Here is a 19,096-nt window from a genome sequence, read left to right on the forward strand (position 1 = left end):
GGCGGGGAATCTTCTATGCTAATTTCGAGGTTAAAGTAAGACTCCTCCGTCATGCTGGATGCTGCTCTGCACTAGTTTACTGATATCGCAAAACTTTTTACCTCAGCGAGAAATCTCGCCACGTTTAATCTCGTCACACCTCTAGGAGCTCTAAAAGGCCAAGGTGGTGCGCAGTGACTGCGTTTATTCTTATGCTGTTCTTTACGTGAAACACTGGTGGATTAGACTGAAGTATTTATATGCAAACATGTGATTAAGGGCTTGTCATCTGTGTTCTACTGTAACTGTCTGAGAGGAATCAGGCACCCTATTTCCCACTGTTTGAGGTTCATAAAACAAAACCATGAATACGTGTGGCCTCATAAATCTGACAAATATTCTAGAGTTCTAGTCGTGAACCTACACAGAGTTTTGGGTATCTGCTATGTTTGTTTAATGCCACCCACACCAGATAAAGAAGTTTGTTTACAAGTTGCGACAGACACAACCTGCAAGTTCTGGAAAAAAGAAGTAAAGACAGTTTCACAAAAAGGAAAATTTACAACTTTGGGTAGTCATCCAGCTCCCACCACACCCACAGATCAGTACCAAAATATGGCTTTGGCCGTAAATCCCTCCTTTTTTGAGACACCCTGCCATATTAATTACATTTTGAACACATTAGATTTTTGTTTTGAATAGCCTGCCAGCCCAATGAGCTTATAATTTGTGTGAAATAAGGAGAGTTTCTCTGTTTCATCGCACATCTAACACTTCCTCTCTATCTCCCCAGGGTCCAAGGCCATGGACTACTCCAACGGGCTGTTTGACTGCCAGTCGCCCACTTCACCTTTCTTGGGTGGCCTTCGGGTGCTGCACCTGCTGGAGGACCTGCGGGGAGTGCTGGAGCTCATGGACAACGAGGAGAGGGACAACCTGCGGTGTCAGATCCCTGATTCCACTGCAGAAGGGCTGGCAGAGTGGCTGCAGGGACGATTGGTAAAAAGTCAATTTCTAAAGTATTAGTAATGTATTTATAAACTTTAGGATTTCTCTCTCTCCCCCATCTCACCATTTACACTTGTCATTTCAAGTATCTTGTGTCCGCTTGAAAGCCAGATGAGATCATTTAATACAGCCAAAAGCTTATGCTTGCAAGCTAACCGCTATCTATAAACTAAGACAAACGCATGGATGAATCGTATTAAGGCATGATGAGGCAAGGCAGATTTATAGCACAATTCATACACAAGGCAGCTTTTAAGTGCTTTAAAGACATTTAAACTTTAAAAGGAATTGGCGACAAACGTAAAAAGATTCAGACTTCAGGGCAATTCTTGTGCTGTTGTTATCACAGGGACCATTTGAGAGACTACCTCTGCAAAAGCCTTTGACGTGGTTGCACTTTGGAGGAGTTAAGATTACATATGTGTCTTCTACAGATGGATGGATTTACACCTTTTCAACATCTGGATAGAATGTGTCTCAAACCACTTCCTCAGGTTGTTTTGAGTTATTGCATTTCACTCCATCTCCAGTGCTTCTTGGATGCATTTGATATCCAATAGCTATCCGATCAACCCAAGATGCATGAAGTGACTATAAGTTTAGAGGATCTCTGATTATTTTTGTCAATGTCCAGAGAGAAAATGTCATCCTGAATCTTTATAGTTAGTTTATTTTTGTCATTTTAAATCAATTTTTTTGTCGCAGCACATGTCTGTATATGATAATATCAGTGTGTTTGCGCGGTCCATTTTTAGTAGATAGCCTGGTATGAAATATCCTCTGATCTGCTTTGCATCTTATCATCGTGCTCCACTGCCTACACCGAGACTCTGTTTATTGTAAAAGTGCTGTTATGACGTGCTTGGTGAATGATGGATTTTCTATAGGAGTCCTGCTGCAAATAGTTTCCATCTTCCAAATTCACATTGACTCAGGCTGAGGCTCTTGTTTTCCTTCCCTCACGGCCTCGTCTCTCCATGTGTGATATTTGAGAGAAGAGTTTGCTTTTGATTCAATTTTCAGATCACTTTCATGTGGGAACAGTATTGACTCTCACATGTGTCTCTGAAAACTCAACTCTCCTATCTGTTCTTGTCTTCAAGGAAAAACCGTGTGAGTTTATTGTCATGAAGGTTATATAGCTATACACTTAAGTGGTATGCATCCATTAGAAAATCTATGTAGCTCAAGGCTGGTGTGTATTTTCATTTGGACTCCTCAGCCAGACCCATATTTCAACATGACAGCTAAAGGCCGTCCCCCTCTTTTTTCATAAGCTCTCAACGCGAAGAAATAACAGTTAAACCCCTTTTTTACTGATGCAACAAATGCAGCAATTTGTTCAGATAACATAAATCAACATTGTATTGTTTCTCATTTCAGACTAACGGCCACAGCTCAGAAGCAGTCTACCAAGAACGTCTGTCACGACTGGAAAGTGACAAAGAGTGTCTTATTCTTCAGGTTTGAGCAGAACTCTGCATTGTAGCTACAAGGCAGCAGAACAGCTGCTCTTGAATAGGCAATTAAGTAGCATTGTACGTGACTGTCTTTTGAATAATTACCAAGTTCTTAGTGCCATTTGTTGGTTTTTATGTTTGTCTGTTAGTTGGCAGATTATCTCAAAAACTAATCAACTAATGTTCAAGTAATTTAGTAGAAAGTTTGGTGGATGGGAACAAATGATTAGTTTTGAATGCAGCTCTTGAGCCTTATAATTACCATGTAACCTTTTTACAAAGCACATTTTTTGAACTTTAAACCTACATTCCTTATTTCAAAACAAATCAGTAATTACAGGCTGATCGGACTTTTCTAAATTTGAATTTCTGGTGACAATGTAAAACTCCAAGAGCAAATTGGGTCCAGTCTTCTCAATCTTGTACCTTTTTTAAATATTTGGAGGAGCAGGGAAAAGGTTATTAATTTGTGTTTTGGTAAGCTATACACTTTTTCTAAAAGTGGTAGCAAAATACTTGTACTGTAGACATGGCCAATTTATATAAACTGACATTACTCTTGACCACAAATTTACATGACATGCACATATCTGTCCCAAGTCACTCGGCAAAATATGATGCTACAGCAATTTAATAAAAATGAAAGGTTAAGTCTAGCATTACTCTGTATGCCAACAAATCCCAATAAAAATACCTAAACCAACAATTTGGCAGTCCATCTCTCAACGCTTTCCAACTTCCCTGCCTTGTCTGTAGGACTCAGCCCCAAAGCCATTCATTAATACCGAAGATTTAAATCTCAAAACAGAGGTCACAAGTACATAGCTTTATTTTTCAAAAAGGATTTATCATTTCCTAAAACAGGTGGGAACTGTAGTTTTTAGCAAACATTACTCACAAAGGATTAAAAAAATTCTGAGACTACATCCATGTTATTGGTAATAAAGGGACATGTAACCCAGTGCAATGGTGTGGCTCTTTGATGTGTTTTTAATAGTTTTTGGACAACAATGGAGCTCTATGGCACAGAGGAATATCAGGCTTGGGCTGCAAAGACTTTTCTTACTTAAAGTTTGGCACAATTTATCCTAGTGCAAATAAAAAAAAAAGAGGGCTGCCCTCAGCCATTCAACAGGATTGTCTTTCGTATGTAGCCTATATTTGGGTACGGATCTGATTTTAGGATGCATAAAAAGAACGTTTTCTATAATCCAAATAATACATTTTAGATGATTATCTGGCCTTGGAGGACCTACAGTATGTTCTCTCTAACTGTTCTGTGTGATTAATACTAATTAGAGCTGCAAAGATGAATCGATTAGTTGTCAACTATTAAATTAATCTCCAATTATTTTTAATAATTGATTAATCACTGAGTCGTGTTTTTTAAAGTATTTTTAACATTTTCTGATTCCAGCTTTTTGAATGTGAATATCTTCTAGTTTCTTCACTCCTCTATGACTATAAACTGAATATCTTTGAGTTGTGATCAAAACAAGACATTTGAGGATGTCATCTTGGGCTTTGGAAAACACTGGTCTACATTTTTCACCATTTTCTGACATTCTATAGACAAACTAATCGATGAATCGAGAAAATAGTCTCCAGGTCAATCGACACTGAAAATAATCGTTAGTTGCAGCCCTGATACTAATCTCCCCCCCCCCCCCATTGTCCAGGTAAGTGTTCTAACAGACCAGGTGGAGGTACAAGGTGAAAAGATTCGGGACCTAGACAACTGCCTAGATCATCATCGGGAGAAACTAAATGCTACTGAGGAGCTGCTGCAACAGGTACACACACTCTACAAAGTCACCTTACTTTGGTTCTGCAGTTAACTGTCATCCCAGCCCTTAAAATGGATCGCTCCACAAAACCATTCAGTGCAGCTTTACCAAGTGTGCACCTTGCTTCATAGGAGCTGTTGAACCGGACAACACTGGAGACCCAGAAGCTAGAGCTGATGACCGAGGTGTCCAGTCTGAAGCTGAAGCTGACGGCTCACAGGGACAATGAGGTACAGTATAACCCTTGTCCTTAACATGTACGCTATATTAAATGGAGCAGAGATAGCTGAAGTTCTTAGTTGCACCTGCAGCTTGTTTTACTGTATGTGATGTGACTCCTAGAAACCACCCACTCATTGTTTTAAAGTCACAAAGGTCTGTCTCACTCGACTGAAGGACTCAGAAATCTGTCATATGGTACAGGGTGAACTTCTTTAAGCGTTACAGAAGAGGCTTAAACACCCCTTGTGCTCCAGCAGCTGTTTCCTGCTAGAACCCCCCCCCCCATACCCATACCTCTCCCCTCTCTGAGGGCCTGTGAAAGTTATAGTTTCCATACACTGTCTACTAGCTGGGACACTATGTAGTGTTTCCAGACAGTAAAATGTCTAAAGGGAGTGGACTGAATTGCAACTGTATGTATTTATTTTTGTTTCCATTTAGCCCCCATTAAGCTTTAAATCAAACCCTAAACCCCAAACATATATTGTCAGTCCTATTTAAGCAATGCTGAAATATTCTGATTTCTGTATTTCTTTAACCTGTAGCACCTGATTTATGCATTTTGTTAAAAATCTCAACCCTTCCTGTCAGTGTCACAGCTCAGTCAAACCAGACATCACATACTGTATATACGATGTGTACTCTTTCCAATGATAGCAGATAAACGTTCATAAATCTGTTAAAACTTGTAGTAAAAAGTGCTTATTATAACTCCAAATCTGTATCATGGTCCTCAAATGCATTAATCCAGGTCTTTAAATCAGTGGTAATGTTGCAAACTGGATCTGCTAGTAGCTGATGCAGCATGACATTTCATGGTGGTGATTTGCCCAATATAAAAAGCGGCGGTCAATTGTAGCCCACAATTTAGACTCACTCACACAGTCCACACATACTAATTTGCAGCTAGCTTTGACTGTGTAGTGTGTTACCACTAGAAAATTCTGTAGGCATATTAAAAATGTGCTATTGGACACTATTCTCTTTAAATAAATTGCAGGTGGAGGTGAGACAGAATAAGTGTTAAACCTTTAGAAAGATAATTTTCTTATTTGTAATAAGCAGTGACATTCTCAAGTTGCAGTTTAAGTCAGTATTGTATCATTTCCTGTTAGTATAAAATTGTAAACTTTGTTTATTTCTTGTATACTATCTGCAACAGCATCACAATTAGTATAAAGTACATAATGTATACAGTTTATGTAGTAATTAATTGGGACACACTATTCATGAAGAGGCTTGCGGTGTGTTGAAAACCTTTGGAAATTTGAAACAGTCTGAAATTGTGTAAAAAATGTTTTCCCATAAAGAGTTATGTGTTGGCCACTCGTGCCGAATGATAGTATTTTAAAGTAGCCCGATTTTATTCTGAAAAATGCAATATAGGAACATGCCATAAGCTAAACTTGAGTAGACAATTATGTGAAAGTACTCCTAAATAACCACACACATGACATTTAATGGCAGTTTCTCTAAAGCACAGTGACCCTGCGGTGTTGCCGATTAGGATAAAATCAATTTCACAATAACTGACTGTGCCATTTTCTCTTTAGTCCAGCATTGGTCTCCATGTGTAGACTGAGCTTCTCAAATTCTCTCCAGTGGGACATCAGTCTGAAAATAATGTTTGGTGATTTTGGCAGGAATTCTCCCACTGTTAAAAAAAATAATTCAGAACTCTCTCCCACACAGTCTCCATAAACCTCCCCAGTGCAGGTTTCCTCTCCGAGTTTAATGGGTCATGTTCTCTTTCTCCTCCCCAGGGTTTGTACCAAGAAGTAACAGACCTGCGGTTCAGGGTGACTGACATAGAGAATGAAAGACTGCAGTGTGAGAAGAAACTTAAAGCTACCAAAGTGAGTGTGGTGAAGGTCCAGTTAGCAGAGACTGTATTCTTTGACATTGAACTATGACAGGAGATCTGAATCTTTTTTTATTCTCTGAAATGCTTCATTAAATGTTTAAAACCTTGTGATTTCCACCATGACATCCATTCTCTGCTCCCTTTATTTTACCCCTCTTTTCACCATATCCTGCTCCTCCTCCCCCCCCCCTTTTCTACTGTGATTTTAACATCTTTCTGCAACATGCTAACCTGTCAAGCGTCCAAAGCGGAACACTGAGCGGTTCACTGGAGATGAGGTGAACAAGGTTTAATCTCCAGCCTGTACTCTTCTCCTTTCTGGCCCTTAAGATCCTCTAAACCTGCTCCTTCTCTACTGCTGCACACTGCTTTCCTGACTTTCACCACTCGCTGTAAGTGCCTTCACCTGTACCGGTTTCAGGATTTGTACCTGTTTAAAATCCTCTTTTTTTTTTTTTTGTTTCTTTTTTTTTTTCTTTCTTTCTATTAACACCTGTAGACTGAATAACATATTTACAGAATCATACGGTTTGCTCAGGTCACTCAATGTACATACAGTAAGCATTTTCTTTTCATTGTATATTTCCCCAATCTTAAAGCTACACATCTTGTTAATCGGTACATTTTCTTAATTTCAATCAGGTAGTTCTTTGAACAGTAACCAGCTTTTGATGAGGCGTTTTGTGTTAGCTTTATATGCGTGTCCACCTTTTCAGTGTGTCCACAGTTAAGTGACTAGTATGAGCTTGTACTGAATCATTTCACAATCACCCACAGTGTGTTAAATAGATGACAGAAATGTACCTAAATCACTAACTGACTCTACAGACTGACTAATTCTTACTAATGTTGTGTTAAAGGGCCACTCCACTGATTTTACATGTCAAATTCTTCATTTACTCATCACAACAAGTACTACTCGGCTTATAAAAAAATATACAGTGTGGTGGTATGTCTGTATGTGGTATTTCCAAAGTTTGAAACATGAGAGTCTAGAGCCATGCTAATGTTCTGCTCTGTGAGGCTGTACTTGGTTGCATTGAGCTTAATGATAACATCAGCATGCTAACATACTCAAAATGATGATGCTAACATTCTGATGTTTAGGTATAATGCTTACCAGGTTCATCATCTTTGCTTCACCTTCATTTGCTTATTAGCACTTAACATAAAGTAATATAAATAAATCGCTGGAGTGCCCCTTTGTATAATCACTCTGTAAAAGATGTGTGTGTAGTGCTGGAATGACATAATTATACTATCAGTGAGGGGTTTAAATGGAAACTTCTGTATTTTTCAACCTGGATCCTATTTTCCCATGTTTTTGTGTTTAAGTGACTAATGGAAACAACAATTTGGAAATTGGCCCAGTACTGAGTGAGAGCGCTGCAGCCCGGCCGCCACCAAACGGACTGCAATGCAGTCCTTTGGGGGAAATTGTCAATATACACCCACTAAAAGTGGATGTTGTTGCCACTGACAAGCTCAGATTGTTATTTCAAGTGTCTGACAACATTATGGAGAGGACCCTACAGAGAACGTTTTTCTCTACCTTTCACTTTTGTAATTGTGTCTAACTAAGTCTCACTCACTCTGCTCTGGACCAATTTCAAATATTGTTGTCCCCATTAATCACTTAGACACAGGTTAAAAAATACAGAAGTCATTTATTGAGCAAAACTGACCAAAATGCTCTTGTTCCAGCTCCTCAAATAATAGGATTTGCTGCGTTTGTCTGTTTTTGTATGTCATAAATTGATTATCTTTGTATTTTGGACTTGGTTGAGTCAAACAAGCCATCTCAGAACATTACCCTGGACTCGTGATAGGCATTTTTGACTATTTCCGAACATTTTATAGACTAAACAATTAATTTGACAATCAAAAAAAAGTCTTTAGTCATTAGTTGGATGCCTTGTTATACATTACGATGTACTGTATTATAAGTGTTGGTCAGGTCCTTCCCTTTTTCCTGTTTATCTTTTTATTCTAATTTCATGGGTTAACATTGTGTAGGTTATGAATTTGTAAATGCTCGACAATATGTGTCTGGGCACTTAAAATAAAAAGACAATATAACATGTTTGTCTACCCATGTTTCATTTACAAATAAATAAATGTAAATTGCAGACTGATGCCTTTATATCTTGTCTCATTATAGGAGGAGCTGCAGCTTCTGCAGAAGCAGCTGGAGGAGCGAGAGGTGGAGCTGACGAGGCTGAAGGACGAGAGCAGACTGAGGGTGGAGAGCCACAACAGAGCTGAGGGAGGAGAGAGAGGTGGGAGCTGTTTGAATAATTGCCTGGGAGCTTCTTGTACTGTTTCATGGAGTCTAATATTACACAAGGGCTTATGAGGATTAGACAAACAGACATATTATATTCCAAAAACACTAGATCTCCCTCCAGCATCCTTCCTGAAGAAATAATGGGTACTTTGCTTTCATCTGGATACCCCCATTCATTATTTATCCACTATCTTACATTCCACGGACAGTCTGAACTATAATGAGGTGATTTGAGGCCCTTGTTTTTACTTAACTCCTTATCCTTCTGTCTGTAGGCTCCATACCAAACATATCTGTTTTACTCCTTCCACCCACTGCTGACCTTATCTTATCCACTATGATGGTTGAGGAATGCCATTTGAAAAAAAAAAAAAAAAAAAAAAAAAGGGAAATCTCTTATAAGGGTCTGCCTGTAAACACGTGCTGTACAGTATAACTTGATATAGGTATTTGTTTTGTCTTCCAGTTCCCTATACAGGCGCTGGTTGTTTGTTCAGACACTGACAACACCAAAACTGTAACCAGCAACATCAAAACTGATTGGGTCAGATGTCTGCTTTTAAGACAAAACAAAACAACACAGCAAATTTTGATTTTGAAATGACTTAAGGCAGTTTTATGCTTCTGCATCGAATTGACGGCGTACCTCCGCAGACCTCTCTGCGTCTATGCTGGACCCTACGCCGTAGCCTAATGGAAAATGGAAAAATGGAACTACATGTCGCAGCGACGCATGTTGCTCGGCCGTGGCTTGGTAGCGTTGCATTTCCCCCCGACTCATTTCCTGGTTCTAATTCTCCATAAACAACATGAAATCAAGGAGAGGGTTAACTTTTCCTGCTACAGATGTCCCACCTTGGTCAGAAAACACAGGGGAGACACTTTGTTTCTCTCACTATGACTCTAGAGTTGCTACTCACTCCGAATAAACACCGATCTTATACCAAAGTCTGTCCAACCAATGGGCCATTGAAATTAGATTCTAATTAATGAAATGGTACTAAACCCCAACTCTAATCATCTAACTCAATATAATGACATGCTCTACACTGGTACACACACTTCAGAGTTCACATGAGGGATTGCCCTGTAGATAAACTTGGCTTGGATTAAATTACCAAGTGGTTGGCACATGTGTAATTGTATAGTGATCCTAGATCCTATCTTGCACCCGGCGCAGCGCAAAGCCCGACGCAAGTGTCTTTGCTGGTTTAAGACCGACGCAGTTGTCAGTTTCCCGTCCAGTGCCCACGTTGTTCAAATAGAATGAATTCTTGGCGTTTTGCTATCTTGAGGCAGCGGGAAGTGATCGCACCATTGACCAACAAAAACCTGGTCTAAAGTCAATAGCGCAGCACTTCGTTGTTATTTTAACAAAGCATTTTAAAAATGCTCGTGCACAGCACGCGCACACTATGCTTGTTACACACACAGGGACGTGCAGCAGCACACAAACATGCAAAAGATTAAAAATAAAAATATTACAATGTGAAATAGTATAATGATATGATCTGCTCGCGCGCTTTCACTTCACGTGCGAGCAGATACGTTTCTTCTCCTGAAGATCTTTCCTTCCTGCTTAGCAAATCCGGCATCATAATAGCGATGCGCCTGGCTTTTAAAGGGAATGGGAGATGACACTCTGATTGGTTTATTGCATGTTACGCCCAAAACACACCTATGATTAATTAAGACACCAAGTAAAACCCTTTTGAGCCTGGCGCATAGACTCTCTTTTTTTTTTTTTTTTTTGCACTGTTATACTAGCAAAAGTGGATTCGTACACGCCCAAAAACGCACCTGCGCCAGGCGCTTCATGCCGTGTGCTTAGATTGTTAAAATAGGGCCCACTGTGTTTGATAATTGACGGTGATAGTTGAATCAAGAGTTCATTGCAGCAACAAGCTGAAACGAGAGCTGTACTGACCAGCCCACCGAGGCCCAGTGGGTTCATTATTTCTGGCGTCTGCTGGCTGGTTTCAGAGCCAGGCAGAGTTGAGATAAACTTCCACAAGTGTAACCTATCCATTTTTTTTCCCAGATTCAGAAGTGTTGAAGATGAAGATGGTGTTGGAGTCACTGGCGTCGGCCAATGATGTGAAGGTACAGTGTGATGTCATGCAGGTGGCCAGCCACTTTGATTTGCTTTTATTTAGTCGTAACTGGAACATCATGTTCATCTACAGGAACGAAGGATAAAGGAGCTGGAGGAGTCACTCACAAAGTGCAAGAAGGTGCAGCAGCTGGTCAAAGGTCAGACTGTGTTTAAAGATCATACACATTATTGTTACTCTTTATTGACTTACCATATTTGCATTCCTGTTACCACATCAATGTTGAATCAACGTTTTGGGATTTGCCAAATTTTACAATTGCTTTGGCCATAAAATCTCACACAGCACACAAAAATAAAACCTAGAACACATCACATACTGACTTTATCAGAGCATCACAACATTGTACATAATCATCACAGAATTTCAATAATCGTAGCATTTTAAGATAAACTTTTTATTACCAATTTAATGCTGCCAAACTGAAACTAATTCTAATCAAAACAGTCTGCAGCTGTCATTTGCTCAAGATAATACTACTAGAAGTCAGGAAACAGTAGAGCATCATTTTATTTATAATATGCTATATTACTATAAACATTAATAATAGTCTAGAGTCCAAATTAATATAAACTACAGTAAATGATTGCACTGCACTTCACTGCATCAGTTTACCTTTTCTTTCTTTATTCAAAACACCAAAACGTATTTCAATCAGTCATTTAAAATACAGTAAGCTGATACAATGAGCATGTTTCGCATATGAATCTTTATATTCTTTGGATCTTTGTAAAATGCATGTATCTAAAGTGAATGTAAGTGTATGTAAAGTGGTGAAATGATTCAGAAAAAGATAAAGAAAGACCCTGCTTTTATCTACCTATAAGAAGAATTTATATCATGAAGACTTATGGCAGCCTAAAAGGTGGATAATCTTTAAAATGAAAAAGGATAAACTGAGCTGTTGCAGTACATCCCTGTTGACTGTCCTGACTGTCCTCTCTCAGAGAAGTTGGAGGAAGATGACTATGACGATATCCCAGAGGATCCCTCGGCTTCTGTATCCATGGAGATGGATCAGGTCACCCTGGTGTTGGAAGGGGAGGCAGGAAGAAACTCTGGCGAGGTAAACACAACCTCTGTCAAAACAGTTTGCACACAGGATGAACTCCAGACTGGAGACTTCCTTTAGAACAAGCTCAATTTCAGCCTCCCACTCTGAAATTGTTCCTCCCAGTAATTCAGCGCTTCTTTTTGGGTTATTTGTTGGGCTGTGTAAATGTTCTGCTGTTGGGGAAAATATGTTCAATGAATCACGTTTTTCTCTGTTGTCTCAGTCTATTCCATGTATAGCAGTGCTTTCTGAAATGAATGACCTGGACAGAGAACGACAGTTACAGGCAGCCAAAAGGTAAAACTCATCTCAGTGTCAGATCTAATTATTGTTAATAAACCCCATTCTTTCGTTCTTCTTTTATTTCATCTCATGGGTGGATGTAAATAAACTGAAATATCTGCACAAAATATGAACTAATTCTAGCAGATCCTTCGGACTTCCCTAAAGTTTGTTTTACAGACTTTTCTAAAAGCATGCAGTGTCTCTTAAAAGGTATGTGACCGTTTGAATTGTTGAATGATCTAATAACAGTTACTATAATGCAGTGGTGGAGGAAGTATTCAAATCCTTTACTTGCAATACACACTGTAAAAATACTGCATTACAAAAGTAAAACTCCAGCCTTGGAAATATTAAAGTAAAAGCATGTAGGTATAATCAGCAAAATGTACAATTTTCAACTATTTTATACAGGACTGAAACTAATTATTACTTTTATTATAGATTAATCTGCTGATTATTTTCTTGATTAATCGATTGATTCCGCCCAAAATGCCCGTCACAATTACCCAGAGCCTAAAGCGATACCTTCGCAATGTTTTGAGTTGAACAAACAGTCCAAACCTGAAAATTACTAACATGAACCATGACATTTTTTCCCCATAAAAAGTGACTTAAAGATGATGAAAATTGTTGCCAATTTCTGTTAATAGATGAATGAACTAAGTGTTTCAGCTCTATAGGTTTTGTGTGCAAAAATCTTAATTTTAAAGCTGTCAAAATGTGGTTGAGTAAAAAGTATATTTCCCTCTAAATGTAGTGAAGTAGAAAGTGGCATGAGAGGAGAATACTCAAGTTAATTAAAAGTACCTCAGTCTTGTACTTGAGTAAATGTACTCTGCTCAGGTTGAAGGTGGGCGTAGCTAGGCTGGGAATGTGAGACCACCTGACTATGTGTACCCAGAAGAATAATTAAGGTGACATTTGTTTTGGCAACAAAACTCTGTGGAGAGTCATGAAGATGTTAATCAAACACAATCTGTGCACGCCCACGCACTCCAGACAAGAGTTCTAATCAAGCAGCGAATGGAAACACCTGTTTGCATGGCCTTTAAGCAGTACATGTAGAATTGATTGTAAATTGTGGAAGCTAATGAGTAGAAAAGGGTGTGGTGATGTTGTTCGGACAGACCTGCCCCCACTGCTAAAAAAAAATCCTAAAGGAAACACTGTTTATCACTTCATTGTGTAGAAGTTTGTGTCAAATAATGGAATCATTTCGTATTTATAAATTTGCATGTGCTGAATAGCATTTAATGTTTTAAGAGAAACCAGTATACTTCTACACTTGTAATCTGACTGATTATGTGTTATCTCCACAAAGTAACCGTACTTCTATGGAACTTGATGCTTGGGATATTTTAAGACTCATTTTAATACTCATTCTTGTTGTTTCAGTTCCTTAGATGTCCCACAGCCAGGCAGCCCAGCCATAAGCAGCAGCTCTGACCAGGTAAGAGCTCTGATGTGGACATGTTGAGTCTCAGAGACCTGACTGCAGTATGAAAGTTATTGAGCTGAACATAATCCTATTAGTTCCAATAACTTAAACTTTCAAAAGTTCATTCATTTTCATTTTGACTTATAAATGTGACTCCATCCATGTGAGTAGTTTCTGTCGCTTTTGAATTAGCTTCTTTCATAAGTCTTAATGTAGTCACAGGACCAATCGCTGTATGAGATAGTCCTGCTCTGACACCTAGTGGTTAAATAGTGCAACTACATTTTCTTTTTCCTCTTCTGCTGGAATTTAAAGAAATGTCCTGACTTTTCTACACGCCTGTATTTTCTTTCTCATAGGCCAAAAATAAAGCCGGACCCGGTTCCTCATCTCCTACCAGAGCAAACGCCACAAGCGATGACAGCTTTGGTTCCAAGAAGGCCCGGTCTTCTTTCGGCCGTGGCTTCTTCAAGCTGCGTGGAGGCAAGCAGACAGCCAGCTCTCCGAACCTGGGTGATACTGAGCTCCTAAATTGCCCCACTCTCCTGGAATTTATCACATTTCTTCACTATTTTGAGATGTGTCTTATGTTTTTATATACTGATCCTCGTGTTTCTTTCCCGGCTCTGTAAATTGTGAAGATCGCACCCGGAGTGCCAGCGCACCTGCGTTAGGTACAGTAGAGCAGTGGCCTTGTTGGCCTGCAGTATGGTTGCTCTGGATTATACAGCTGGATGTGATTACTTGACAGTACTGACACTGCAATGTGACCATTTAACTTACTGTAGGTGAACTCCGTCTGTTGAGCACATAATGTCATACTGAACGTTTTCCCCACTTTTCTTTAAACCGGTGGCTCCCACCTTTTAGACTTGTGACCCCTCGTCACAGTTTGTATGTTTATAAGTTGTCAATCAAATAATGATTTTCTTTTTTTATTTGAATCATTTTTAAGAGCTCAAAGATTTACAACAACTAACACTAATATTTCACAAGTAAAGTTGGGAATAACTGCTCTAAATCATTGTTGAAAAGATGGGTTTCTTGTATCCTGCTCTGGGGTGAGGTGTTTCTGTCCATGATCCACTAAATCATCCAGTTGTCCCTTATCCATGACTTTAAACCATCTGCAATGATTGCCGTTCTGAGAGTACTTGCCAGTTGAGCTGTGAAACATTTCTCATTCGCTCTAAATGAGAAAATCTGTAAATTGTGTCGTTGTAGTTTGCTAGTCTTTTGCATGCGTGGTATCCATTGGGATGTTAAATTCCTTATTCTTTTAGTTTAACATTGGGTTGTAGTGGTGCGTCTGTAGTATTGATCTTTTTCAGACTGTAGTGGTGGGTTGTCCAGCCGTGTTGAAGTCATGTTAATGTGTATGCGATTATTTTTTTTTACAGCTGAGACAGAACGTAAAGGCACAGAGCACCTGGATTTGGCCGGTGTTCCTCTTCAAAAATCTCATGATGGAGCCCCCCTGCCTTCCTCACCCGAAACCAAAAAGAAGTCCAAAGGCTTCATGAAATTCTTTGGCAGGTAACATTCAGGGGGGTGTCAGCTGTATTCAAGGTAATGAAAGACGATTATTTCTTGGGTCATTTATAATGTGATACTCCTGCAGACTAAAGAGGAGTCACTCTACCTCCTTCAACCTGGATGATGCAGCAGAGACGGAGTTCAGGAGGGGAGGAGTCCGAGCCACAGCCGGCCCTCGACTAGGCTGGTCACGTGAACCTAAGCACAAGTAGGTGTCCAGTGTTTGTCATGAATTTAAGGCATAGTCTATAATACAGTGTATTATTGTTTAGTCAGTTGCACCAGTTGAATGGCTGTGATCAATAGGACTGTGCTCGATTGAAGAAATTCTAACTAACACTCATTCAATTGTATCGACTAATCGATTAGTTGATTTAATCGACAGATGTGTAAATCTGAGTTTCTCCGCAAAGAGTCATGCAAAAGCACCACTTTAATTCTTGTGTTTACCAGAGATGTGCTCGTACAATTTCTTGGAAATAAGTCATTCAGCATGAAAAAAGCATAAAACATGACTAATCGACTAAAGAAATCTAAGTTGACTAAGACCAAAACAACCGATTAATTGACTAAGAGGGAGCAGCCCTAGTGATCGATATTCCTTCTCTGTCCCTCTGTCAGTGCTGTCGATGTGCCTTTCTCGCGGTGGAGTAAAGATGAAGTGTGTGCGTGGCTGCACGAGCAGGGCCTTGGTTTATATGTTGCCCAGGGTCAGAGCTGGATCAAATCGGGACAAACGCTACTGCGGGCATCACAACACGATCTGGAGAAGGTAGGAACGTTTTGTTTCAGGGTGCTTTTGTCACAGAAAGACATTGTTTTCTTTATCCAAAATCCCTGCAGGTTCATGTTGCCAAACATTTAAAATATTGTTATACTGCAGTTATTGATTACACACAAAGTTTTTACCATTCAAATCCTATTTTTGTTGAGCTTTCTAAGCCCAATTTTACACTCAAATCTTTGAAAGGCCAAAGGGGAAGATGGCTGTACTCTCAGATGTTTTAGCCATGTTACTTGCTGCTGTCTGTGAAAAGTTTCCTGTTGTGTTGTCCCTCTGTTTACCTGATCAGGAGTTGTGCATGAAGCAGCCTCTCCACAGGAAGAAGTTGCAGCTGGCTCTACAGGCTCTCGCGTCAGAGGAGGACGATTTAAAGGGCAGACTGGACAGCAACTGGGTGACCAGTGAGTCATCATCTTGCTTAATAAGAACGACTACTTTCCCCCACGACTTTCGATTCTGAATTAACACATTGATGTTTATTTCAGGGTGGCTGGATGACATCGGCCTCCCGCAGTACAAAAGTCACTTTGATGAGGCTCGTGTTGATGGACGCGTGCTGCACTACCTGACGGTGGTGAGTTTAAAAGCTTCATGTAGCCTGTGTGGAAGCTTGCAAAACTAATTTGACAATAAAGTGATAGTTTTTTTGTCAAAAGGTCTTCCTAATAAATGTTTTATATTCTGACTGAACTTCCCCACTGAGTAAATCATTCAACAGCGGACATGATTTTGTAATAACTCTTTTTATTTTTTTTTTCCCAGGAGGACTTGCTGTCTCTGAAGGTGGGCAGTGTTCTCCATCACCTCAGCATCAAGAGGGCCATTCAGGTCCTCCGCCTCAACTGCTACGAACCCAACTGTCTCAGGCGACGGCCCTCTGATGAGGTATCACACAGCATACTCTTCGCTTCCTTTTTGTTTTAAAGCTGCATTGGATGTTTCTGCCCCTGACATGTGGATTCTTTTTTTTTATTTCTTTTTATTTCCTTGTGCAGAACAACATGACACCAGCAGAGATCTCCCAGTGGACCAACCACAGAGTAATGGAGTGGCTCCGGTCTGTGGATCTGGCAGAATACGCTCCAAATCTGAGGGGCAGCGGTGTTCATGGAGGACTGATGGTGAGAGGGGTTGGGGGCAGGATCAGGATTCAGTGAAAATTGACAGAGAGAATGACTGTTTACTTCGACCGCTTTACAATGATTGTAAAACACATACAAGTATATTAATTGATATACACATTGCAGCAATGTGAGATGGTATGTTCCTTAACAACCAATGGTCCAGGATAAGTAAGAATTAAATTGACAAAAAGTTAGTCGCTTCATCGTGGTCCTCTTGAGTGCAGCCTTTTGTACAGCATGCTGCAGGCAGCCTCACTTTATGATTTTAGGATGAAAACACTAGTTTATTTTGTTTAGAACAATATACCCAGGTGATATCTGGAAATGATGTACTAACCCTTCTTTGAAATATATTTAAACATGCAGGCTTAAATATCCAACCTATCACCAGGTCCTGCTCTGCATCAGGCTATGTTCTCCGTTCTGACCATTTCCCTTCTTGACCTCTCACCATAACGTTTTCTCAAATGTGTGCACGCTCCGAAGGTGTTGGAGCCCCGCTTCAACGTGGAGGCGCTCGCCCTTCTGCTCAACATTCCCCCCAACAAAACCCTGCTGAGGCGCCACCTGGCCACACATTTCCACCTGCTCATCGGCTCGGAGGCGCAGCGGCTCAAACAGGACTGTCTGGAGAACCCCGATTACACCGTTCTCACCGCTACCGCCAGGGTCAAGGTAAAGGTAACCGTTCGTTCACTTTATCATCCAACACAACCCAGTCTAACTGGCTTTTCTTTTGTCATTTTCCACACTGAACTAATTGTGTTTAGTTAGTTAATTAGGCTGATTTTGTTGTTTTATTGATAAATATTGGCTCGTTGTTTATTACCTAACTAGTTTGACATTTTGGGAAATGGTAACAAAATCTGCGTACCAGGACATCTAAAGCTCACCAGTTAACACATTTTCTCTTGTTTGATCTGTATAAAAACTGACGTCTTTATGCTGAGATAAACTAATTGCCTCCTGATCCCAGCTTCATATTGAACGAGCAGATATGTGGTGTCAATTTTCTCATCTAACTCTTGCTTGTAACCCGAGGTGACGTCTTCAAATTGCTTGTTTTGTTGACCAACAGTCCAAAAATGAATTGAATGGGCTCTTGGCCAGACGGACTTGCAGAGCAAATCTCAAATTTGCCGGAAGTTCGTCAGGGTTTTCTCAGGCTAGGAAATTCCACCCGGATTTCACTCTTTTCAGATGTCCCGTTACCTTCCGCTTTCTTTGTGTTGTAATTCTAAACCCAGGTGAATTTCTGAGGACTGTGGTTAACTGCTCCTCAGATCTCTGCAGGGTAAATCCAGACAGCTAGCTAGACTATCTGTCCAATCTGAGTTTTCTGTTGCACGACTAAAACAACCTTTAACGTACACACGTTCCACCAAAACAAGTTCCTTCCGAGGCTATTTAGCAGTGGCTCCGCTCTGTGTTTAGCACCGCCCAAGACGATTGTGATTGGTTTAAAGAAATGCCAATAAACCAGAGCACGTTTTTCTCCCATCCCGGATTGCTGTGTTGACTAGCCAGACCCTCCTCCACAGGGCTGTGGTGGAAGGTCTGGCAATGTGAGACTACCCGTGCAATAATGTTATTTTGCAAGACTGTAAACACAACAGTTTTTCTATAATATTACTATTTCTTTTTATTCTTTTTTGCACTATCACTTGCTGACATTGTGAATTTCCCCGTTGTGGCATTAATAAATGATTTTGAGTCTTCCCCTCCTCCAGCCTAGACGCCTGTCATTCGGTGGTTTTGGCACTTTGAGGAAGAAACGTCAGGACGATGGCGAGGACTACATCTGCCCCATGAACGTGGAAATGCCCAAGAGCAGCAGCTTCCAGAAGGGCCTCCAGATCTATGAGGAACACCTTGACCACCTGGAACAGGTATGGAGATACTTCCACTTCTGCTTAGCTTTTTTTATTTATTTTTTTTCCTAATGGATTTGTTACACTGGCTTGTGATTGGAGCATTTTAAAGGTTTCTTTATTTTGTATCCGGTTGCTCTGTTGACCCTGTTTGTATATTGCAGATGGAAGACTCTGAAGGGACTGTGAGACAGATAGGAGCATTTTCTGAGGAAATTAACAATCTAACGGTGAGAAACTGATCTGGGTCACAAGCAAGACCAACAATGGACTAAGAGTACAA

At 40.1% G+C, this 19,096-nt stretch overlaps 1 protein-coding gene across 9 annotated transcripts in view; it reads left to right on the forward strand.

Annotated features, from left to right (window-relative positions):
* ppfibp1a (PPFIA binding protein 1a) overlaps positions 1-19,096 on the forward strand; it is a 34,735-nt gene that overhangs the window by 14,188 nt on the left and 1,451 nt on the right. Inside the window, exons 3-26 of one of the 9 annotated variants that reach the window (XM_039791580.1) lie at positions 773-978; positions 2,371-2,451; positions 4,127-4,240; positions 4,366-4,464; positions 6,220-6,312; positions 6,560-6,598; positions 8,482-8,599; positions 10,649-10,710; positions 10,794-10,860; positions 11,669-11,787; positions 11,999-12,072; positions 13,456-13,510; positions 13,858-14,011; positions 14,140-14,172; positions 14,899-15,034; positions 15,120-15,242; positions 15,656-15,806; positions 16,108-16,219; positions 16,304-16,392; positions 16,581-16,703; positions 16,814-16,939; positions 17,429-17,623; positions 18,673-18,831; positions 18,978-19,043. In XM_039791580.1, the coding sequence (XP_039647514.1) occupies positions 773-978; positions 2,371-2,451; positions 4,127-4,240; positions 4,366-4,464; positions 6,220-6,312; positions 6,560-6,598; positions 8,482-8,599; positions 10,649-10,710; positions 10,794-10,860; positions 11,669-11,787; positions 11,999-12,072; positions 13,456-13,510; positions 13,858-14,011; positions 14,140-14,172; positions 14,899-15,034; positions 15,120-15,242; positions 15,656-15,806; positions 16,108-16,219; positions 16,304-16,392; positions 16,581-16,703; positions 16,814-16,939; positions 17,429-17,623; positions 18,673-18,831; positions 18,978-19,043 (2,594 nt within the window). The remainder of the gene's footprint in view (positions 1-772; positions 979-2,370; positions 2,452-4,126; positions 4,241-4,365; positions 4,465-6,219; positions 6,313-6,559; positions 6,599-8,481; positions 8,600-10,648; positions 10,711-10,793; positions 10,861-11,668; positions 11,788-11,998; positions 12,073-13,455; positions 13,511-13,857; positions 14,012-14,139; positions 14,173-14,898; positions 15,035-15,119; positions 15,243-15,655; positions 15,807-16,107; positions 16,220-16,303; positions 16,393-16,580; positions 16,704-16,813; positions 16,940-17,428; positions 17,624-18,672; positions 18,832-18,977; positions 19,044-19,096) is intronic. The other 8 variants (XM_039791581.1, XM_039791582.1, XM_039791583.1 and 5 more) reach the window with 8 other exon arrangements.

The sequence above is a fragment of the Perca fluviatilis genome, chromosome 23 (genome assembly GCF_010015445.1).
Source record: "Perca fluviatilis chromosome 23, GENO_Pfluv_1.0, whole genome shotgun sequence".
In the NCBI taxonomy this organism is placed as follows: domain Eukaryota; kingdom Metazoa; phylum Chordata; class Actinopteri; order Perciformes; family Percidae; genus Perca; species Perca fluviatilis.